Source organism: Eptatretus burgeri, chromosome 7 (genome assembly GCF_056783735.1).
Source record: "Eptatretus burgeri isolate ZD-2024b chromosome 7, Ebu_testis_v1, whole genome shotgun sequence".
NCBI lineage: Eukaryota > Metazoa > Chordata > Myxini > Myxiniformes > Myxinidae > Eptatretus > Eptatretus burgeri.
This window is the reverse complement of record NC_140967.1, coordinates 29,098,756-29,107,657: the sequence shown is the minus strand read 5'-3', so window position 1 is coordinate 29,107,657 and position 8,902 is coordinate 29,098,756. Positions and strand designations below refer to the sequence as shown.

The 8,902-nt window shown below is 43.6% G+C and overlaps 1 protein-coding gene across 1 annotated transcript in view; it reads left to right on the top strand.

The window, feature by feature from the left end:
* Nucleotides 1-8,902, top strand: part of EIF6 (eukaryotic translation initiation factor 6) — a 47,530-nt gene that overhangs the window by 25,191 nt on the left and 13,437 nt on the right. Inside the window, exon 3 of the mRNA XM_085887869.1 lies at nucleotides 8,574-8,749. Within this exon, the coding sequence (XP_085743995.1) occupies nucleotides 8,574-8,749 (176 nt within the window). The remainder of the gene's footprint in view (nucleotides 1-8,573; nucleotides 8,750-8,902) is intronic.

Here is an 8,902-nt window from a genome sequence, read left to right as displayed (position 1 = left end):
CACAGAGACAGACACAGAGACAGACACAGAGACAGACACAGAGACAGACACAGAGACAGACACAGAGACAGACACAGAGACAGACACAGAGACAGACACAGAGACAGACACAGAGACAGACACAGAGACAGACACAGAGACAGACACAGAGACAGACACAGAGACAGACACAGAGACAGACACAGAGACAGACACAGAGACAGACACAGAGACAGACACAGAGACAGACACAGAGACAGACACAGAGACAGACACAGAGACAGACACAGAGACAGACACAGAGACAGACACAGAGACAGACACAGAGACAGACACAGAGACAGACACAGAGACAGACACAGAGACAGACACAGAGACAGACACAGAGACAGACACAGAGACAGACACAGAGACAGACACAGAGACAGACACAGAGACAGACACAGAGACAGACACAGAGACAGACACAGAGACAGACACAGAGACAGACACAGAGACAGACACAGAGACAGACACAGAGACAGACACAGAGACAGACACAGAGACAGACACAGAGACAGACACAGAGACAGACACAGAGACAGACACAGAGACAGACACAGAGACAGACACAGAGACAGACACAGAGACAGACACAGAGACAGACACAGAGACAGACACAGAGACAGACACAGAGACAGACACAGAGACAGACACAGAGACAGACACAGAGACAGACACAGACAGACAGACACAGACAGACAGACACAGACAGACAGACACAGACAGACAGACACAGACAGACAGACACAGACAGACAGACACAGACAGACAGACACAGACAGACAGAGACAGAGACAGACAGACACAGACAGACAGACACAGAGACAGACAGACAGACACAGACAGACAGACAGACAGACAGACAGACAGACAGACACAGACAGACAGACAGACAGACAGACACAGACAGACAGACACAGACAGACAGACACAGACAGACAGACACAGACAGACAGACACAGACAGACACACAGACAGACAGACACAGACAGACACACAGACAGACAGACACAGACAGACAGACACAGACAGACAGACACAGACAGACAGACACAGACACAGACACAGACACAGACACAGACACAGACACAGACACAGACACAGACACAGACACAGACACAGACACACAAACTTTAGGTCGTGACAGAATGCAGAAATTCGAAAGAAGTGAAAGAGAGAAATGGAGGCACACGATCTACACCAGATACGCACGTGTGTCTGCCTGAAGGCAGGTCCTTGGCTGCTTGGAAAGGGTTATACTGGGTGGTTTGCCATTGCCTTCCCAGTAGTCGGTGCAGGAATTTTGTAATTTGGCCAAGATACTGGTGATAACTCGCCTCTCTTGGTGAAGGACATCCTGGGATCTTTGACACCAGACGCAACCACCCGGCTTAACTTCCATCCGAGGGACGGCACAAACATTGACGAATCAATCGCCTGCCAGAAAAAAACACTGCGATTTTGTTTTGTTTGTTTTTTTTTAAGCTGTCAGGATTCAAACTCGGGCAAAGTAGCTAAGAGACGAGTGTTTGTACCTCGAGGCCATATCCTGACAGTCTGTTGAGAAGATGTGGATCGGGAAATATGGAAACTTTTTCTGTGCGATCAAACGGAACGGAAAGAAAAATTTTTGAAAGAACAAAGAAGGAATAAAAGGGGGCTTCATTAAAATGAAGATGAGCCATAAGTGAAAGGTTTTTTTTGTTGGTTTTTTTCCCCAACGCATCGTTTATTTTAACACGAGTAGTACTGTGTCATTGAAGACATGCCTGTGCATGTAATCCTTCATTCTTTTATTTATTTATTTATTTTTAACATGAAATGGCCATAACCATGTCATGGACCACGGCATGTTGGTGACCAGTGTTAACTGCAACACTTACACGAATTGGAATAAATAAATGATGTAACTTGCATTGCAGACACACAAGTGATGTGTTTACTCGTAAGCAACTTTGCCAGGATGTTCTTGATATGTCATAAATTATTACCTCCACCACCGAAGGTGGAAAAACGTTGTTTTCATCCCAGTCTGATTGTTTGTTTCTTTGTTTGTTTGTTTGTTTGTTTGTTTATGTGCAGGAATTCTGAAAATGTTGTGGATGGATTCTGATGAAATTTTGTGGACAGTTTGGGTGTGTCACAAGGACAAACCGATTAGGTTTTGCTGAAGATCCAGATCCGGCTAGTGGAACATTTTCAGTGATTCTTCACCATTGAGAGATGGGTCCAAAAACGATAAGTAGCACAATATCTCAAAAAGTTGGGGACTGATTCGGACGAAACTTGGTGGGACAGGTTGTGTGTGTGTGACGAGGAGAAATTGATTCAATTTTGGTGAAGATCCGAATCCAGATCCTGATACGAGAATTATTTAATTTTAAAATAGATTCTTCACCATTGAGAGATGGGTCCAAAAATATACCATGATATTTCAAAAAATTATTGGGCCTGATATATTTTCTGGAGTTGGCATTGCGTGGTGAATTCGTCTGCGTCTACCGAGTGCCCTTCTCGTCGATCGCTGTTTTGATGATGGTTTATGTCTGTTTACGAGTTGTACCTAACTACCAACTACAATACGATTACACATTAGAGCACCACACATAAATGTACACGCATGGGACGACAACTTACCTGGCCCAGAAATCACATGATGTCGGTTTCCACTTCAGATGACAACTTTATTTTCCCAATTTTTTTTTCCTTCCAACATCTGTAGTGAATCTATACATTTTGAAACCCTTATCTGATTAATTGATGCATCCATCCTGTCATTTTAAAAATAATGATGAGCTATTGTGTGCTCATTCAATGAGCTCTCGATGGACACAAAATGGTACCCATGAGCCATGACCCACGTGACCAGAAATTTCCGGGATAGGCCATGTCACTACTCCTCGTATATGGGCTCTAATTAAAGATATTGTGTGACTGATTTACCTTTCAGGGATGTACGTTACACTCTTTCACAATGGGAGTTCATGGAACACATAACCCCATGCAGTCGAGAGAGAAAAAAAGGACATGGGCGGGGTCTGCGAGAAGCAAATTTGATTGGTCGAGATTCTGTAAAATGCTGTAATATTTTGTCCAAGTACTGCGAAACTGAAGGGTCTTGAGAGTGCCAATAAGGAGATTTGTGTTTGATGGTGTTCAAATCTATAATTCAATTGAAATAAAAAGATTTTAAAGATTGTAGAAAAAACAAGCTCAGTTGAGCTAAGATCCTCGTCCTCTTAATGATGATGTCATAAAAACGAATATGTTTGTGATGTTTCAGGTTTGCGATAAATTATTATCTGTGCTAATGCCCGGCTTGATTCCCGCAAACAAAATTCAAACAGCTTGCCTAGTTTCGGAGATAATGGTACGGGCGATTTCCATTAGCGGCGATATTATGACGTCAACTTGTTTTCTAGGAAGAACTTCCAAAATTGGAGATGGTTACTGCCTGCGCGTGGGCTTTCTGCACATACATGGCAAGTTTCACGAAGATCCGATGAAAACTCTGGGTTGTGAAACAAAAAATGTCAAAAAATAGGAATGACATCATAAAAATTGATATGACGTCATAGTGATGTATCATATGTGGGGTAATTCATCTCTGCTAATGCCCTGTTCGATTCCCGCAAAGCGAATTCAAAAAGCTTGCCTAGTTTCGGAGATAATTTTTTAGGCGATTTCCATTAGCGGAGATATTTTGACGTCGTAACTTTTTTTTTCTAGGAGGAATTTTCACAATCTGAGATGGTTACTGTCTGCGCGGGGTATTTGTACATATATATGCCAAGTTTCAGGAAGTTTCGATGAAAACTGTAGGCTGTGAAACAACAAAGTCCACAAGAAGAAGATGAAGAACAACAACGTGAGTAAGACTTAGAGATCCTCCACGAGGATCTAAAAATTTCAGCAGTTTATCACCGTTGATCTTCTGGACTTATACACCACCTTATTTAACACGTTACCTTAGTTCTTCGTGCCTGACGTTTGTGTCCTTTATGACGTCCTTAAAAGACGGTCATTTTCCTGTTTGGAATTGTTTTAAATGTTTGTTTGTTTGCCAGACAGGCACACAGAGTAAAAACATTATCTCGCTCCTCTCCACGCATGCATGATCGGGACAAATTCAGAGCCAAAGTCCTGCTGAACTACACGGTCGTTTTCCGATGCATGTTCAAAATGTAACATTCAATTGAAGTTCAGTTGTTCATCGATCATAAAATGACATTTGCAGACAGACAGAGACAGAAATGAACCAATTGCTTCTCCCCACGTTTCTCTTCATGCATGAGGAGTAATGACTGAAACGTTTGTCAAATTGGAGAAGCACTGTGAATATATATATATATATATATATATATATATATATATATATATATATATATATATATATATATATATATGTATATTGGGGTGTTCCAAAAAAATGAAAGTTTGATTTTTGCTACTCCCTGATTTTGCCTTTGTTGCAATACCCCATAAGAACTTATAGGTCAAAAATGAACAAAATTCCATGATATTTAGGGGTTCCTCAAGTTGGCAGAATTATGTCCATTATGGAGAGGGCATTTTGCACTGCAATGTCAAAAAGCTCATCTAGGTCTCCTTGGAAAAACTATTCTTTCATCCTATATGACTGCTGTGGTTTTTGAAAATATCACACAACCATATTAATTGTGAAGTGTACTGCGTTGTGCATATTCGACGGCAAGTTGTCAGTTGCAGTTTGGCAAATTTCAACAATATTGTGCCAACTTGAGGAATCCCATAACATCCTCCAATCTGCTTCATATTTGGTGTGTGTTTCTACTGTCAAATGGAACAAAGGCACAACCAGGGAGCATGAATATTCATACTTTTATTTTTTTACCCCCTATTATGAAGCACCCTAATATATATATATATATATATATATATATATATATATATATATATATATATATATATATATATATATATATATATATATATATATATATATTGTTGCGAATTCGCGCCCGCCGGCGTGCGAACGGCCACGTGACTCGAATTGCGGCACGTCGCCCACCGGACGGACAATTCAGTCGTGACCCTCCGGGAACTATCGCCCGGAGCCAGTCACGGGTGGGCCTTTCGACCTCACCACAATCGTGCCAATCGGCCACCCGCGTAGGATAGGGTTGTTCGCCAAACTCGACCTACCTAAGTACCCACGCGGATGGTAAACCGGGCGATCGTACCTCACCGCAGGTCGACTCCGGACACGAGCCGCTTGGGCGGCCCGTTCCGTACTATCGGGATAACCGAGCGGTGTTATCGTCGGCCTCGATGGTTCCGATTAATTATCGGGCATTTTAAGCCCACTACGAACGAACCCTTTACGTGAAGCAAGATGGAGATTCAATTTAAGAAAGACGAAACGAAACGGGAAAACAGTTCAACATAATGCACATTTATTCCACGGCACACGGAGAGCACACATATACAGCCAAACAGAATGCACATATATCAAATGCAACAAAAGAAACAATGACGCAGAGATACTACCGACTAAGACCAACACATGGCAACACTTAAACAGTTTTACTTCACCAGACTGGAGCCGACACACATTTACTCAAAAGCAAAGGAAACAAGCCACCTTCATAGGCAAGGGGGCAGATGGGCCCGTAGGCCAATGTGTGCGCGGGGCCTGAAGGAGCGGTCAGGCCCATGAGACGGGGGGGGGGGTCCTACCCGCGTCCTCGTGATGAGCCGCAAATGTGGCTGTGTGGCGGTGCCCCGACTTCGTGCTCCTTCGCGGGTTTCGTTGGCACCGCTTGGAGTGGGGTGGGAACGGGGCCCCCTTTTCGCACTATCTCAGCGTGCGGGAAAAGGGGGGGGGGAATTGTTGATGCCCTGGGGGAAGGAGAATGGTTGGCTGGCTTGGGTCCCGCGACGAGCGATCCCACCGCGACCTCGTCGCCGACCGCCGTCTTCCCTGCCTTGGACCCGAGCTCCTTGGACTCTTCCCCCAATTCTCCTCAGCCGACTGCAGAAAAACACCTTGACGCCTTCGCCTCCCAACTCTACTCCGCTCTCCAACCCGACTTGACTGCCTCCGTCTCCCTACTCCACTCTCTGCCACCAAAACTGACTCTCCGCGCAACAACTCGTTTCATTCGCCTCGCGCTCGCCGTTTTATAGGTCGGCAGGAGAAAACGATATGCAAATTTCCGGATCAGGATCTCCTCGAGGGCGGAGCCACGCTCGCCGATTGGACGCAGGAAAAGGGGTGTGAATCTCCCCTGATCCTAGAATTTGCATATCTTGATTCCAGACAGACGCGCCTGGAGGCGGGGCCAAGCCGCCCTGCACTTCCTAATTGGACGGATCAGAAGTGGGCGTGTAGCATTCCTGATCCGAATTCTCCTCGGAAAGGCCGCTATTTGCACTCGCGGCTCGGCGCGTATCTTGTACGAGCCCAGGACAGCCCGACGCTCGGTGCTCACAGGTGGTGCGGGAATGGCCGTAGAAGGAGGGAGGTGAAGGTGGTGGAGGGTTTCCGGCGGTGGCCGATGGCCATGGTGCCGTTTGGAATGGCGGTGATGCGATGTTTGCGGGAGCGAGTTGTGAAGGTAAAGGTCGTGGCTGTTAGCGTTGTTGTTGTCTGACGGTTGGAGCGTGGTTGGTTCAAAATAAAGATAGAACAGAAAAACGACTATCTCAAAGTGTCGCAGCCCGAATGAATCACATTAAATCCCTCTAAACAACGGGTTTGGGTTAACTACACAGGTACTTACAGAGATATCTCACCTACGGGACCTGAATGGTGGTTTGCGAATTTCCACAACCGTAACAATATATATATATATATATATATATATATATATATATATATATATATATATATATATATATATATATATATATATATATAATCAACATCTATTTCCATTAATCCTGATAAACTCAGCGCTTCAGTGGGTATACCTTGGACTTGCTTTTCAAGAGCTTGCATTCATCGAAGTGCTCGCCACTCTGATCTCTCCAACCGACACCGCACGGCCTTTCCTCCTGACCATCGACCTGATCGCTTGCACACCACGTGATTCTCACAAGTCGTTTTTTTTCCATAATATCCTGTGGTGGTGTTATTCTCATATTTGTTACTTATAAATACCTCACCTCTTATTTAACATCAACATATTTACATTTAATAGCCAACGGCTCGATCTGATATGCTTAGCAGTTGGGGGTTGATACAGATGTGATTAACTTATCTCTCCTCCCACCAAGGAAGATGCCATGACTTGAACGCTTTTACCAAATATAGTAATTGTTTATATTTATTTTCCCCTTTAATGGATTTACTTTATATCTTTCACTTATCTGCTTCATATCTTGTCTCGTACAAAATAACTTCGACATCCTTTCCCCAACCCCGCAAGCAGCTACGCACACTTTTACTCACAGAAACCATCAACTGTTTGCTTCATTCTGTATTTGATCCATTGTCTTGGCAAACACCTGCGTCTGGTTGTGCTAAAATCTGTTTCATACGATGTGTATTCTCAATTCTCGAATTTTTTTTTTTTAAACTCTATTCCGTATTCGCTTCGTTTTGGCAGCTTCAATGAACTGTGGTCGACCTGGCAGCCTGTAAAATTAACTGAGGTTTTGTTTCTACGATTAAAGGAATATTTTTGAGTTAAAAATAATGAAATCGATTTTGATTTTGGTTTTGTATAGAATGTGAATAAAAACACGAATTTTCACATTCTCGGTTGGCAGTCATTTAACGACTGTTGGAAAAGTGTTTGATTAAAATTTATTATGTTTTTGCTTTGACCTGGTACAAATCAACTTATCCACCTGACCTTTTATGTCCTTTTTATTACCGGGCTGGAAGGGGTACCGGGTGAAAAATAAACTTTCACCCTTTAAAAAAAAAAAACTTGCGAATCGATTATCGAAATATCAGGTGCTTTTTTCATATCCTTTTCTCACCTGTAACAAATGGAGCAAAATGTGGTGTAATCGCACGTCCTGTTTGAAACTGGACCATCAATCCTCACCACACTCAACTATACCATACTGTTTGAAACCAGCCCATCTATCCTCACCTCACTTTACTATATCATACTGTTTGAAACCAGCCCATCTATCCTCACCTTACTCCACTACATCACACTATTTGAAACTGGCCCATCTTTCCTCACCTTGCTCAACTACATCACACTGTTTGAAACCGGCCCATCTATCCTCACCTTTCTCAACCATATCACACTGTTTGCAGATTGGGCTTGATTTGTGGTATCCCCGAAAGGACATTTCTTGCCGGACGGATGCAGGCATGCCGAGACGAGCTCGTTTTATACTATAGATGTGCATTGAAGTGCCACCATTTTCCTTTCGTGCTTTCGGAATGAGAGCGGCATTTGGCTTGACCTTTCAAAGGGTTTGATGAGGGTCAATCAAATAGGTTGATCTGTATATTGAAACCATTTTGTGTTTGTGAAAATAAAAGCATTACTTCTTCTGTTATCGGACAGTACGTAAATAACATGAACTTTATCACCTCGACACAGGTAACCGGCATGGCTTGCTGGTTCCCAACAGTACGACGGATCAGGAGCTCCAGCACGTACGGAATGCTTTGCCTGACAGTGTGTCACTGCGCCGGATCGAGGAACGCCTCTCTGCCCTGGGGAACGTCGTCGCCTGCAATGATTACGTAGCCCTCGTCCATCCCGACCTCGACCGTGTGTGTCCTACATGGCAGATTGGAATTGCTTGTTTTGCTAGTGGTCTATTGCCAGATGATAAGCTATTATCAACCACAAAAATGATTGCTGTAGAGTTTGGGTATGAATTAGTGCCTGGAGTTTTTGGATGTTACAAAGTTTATAATCTCTAC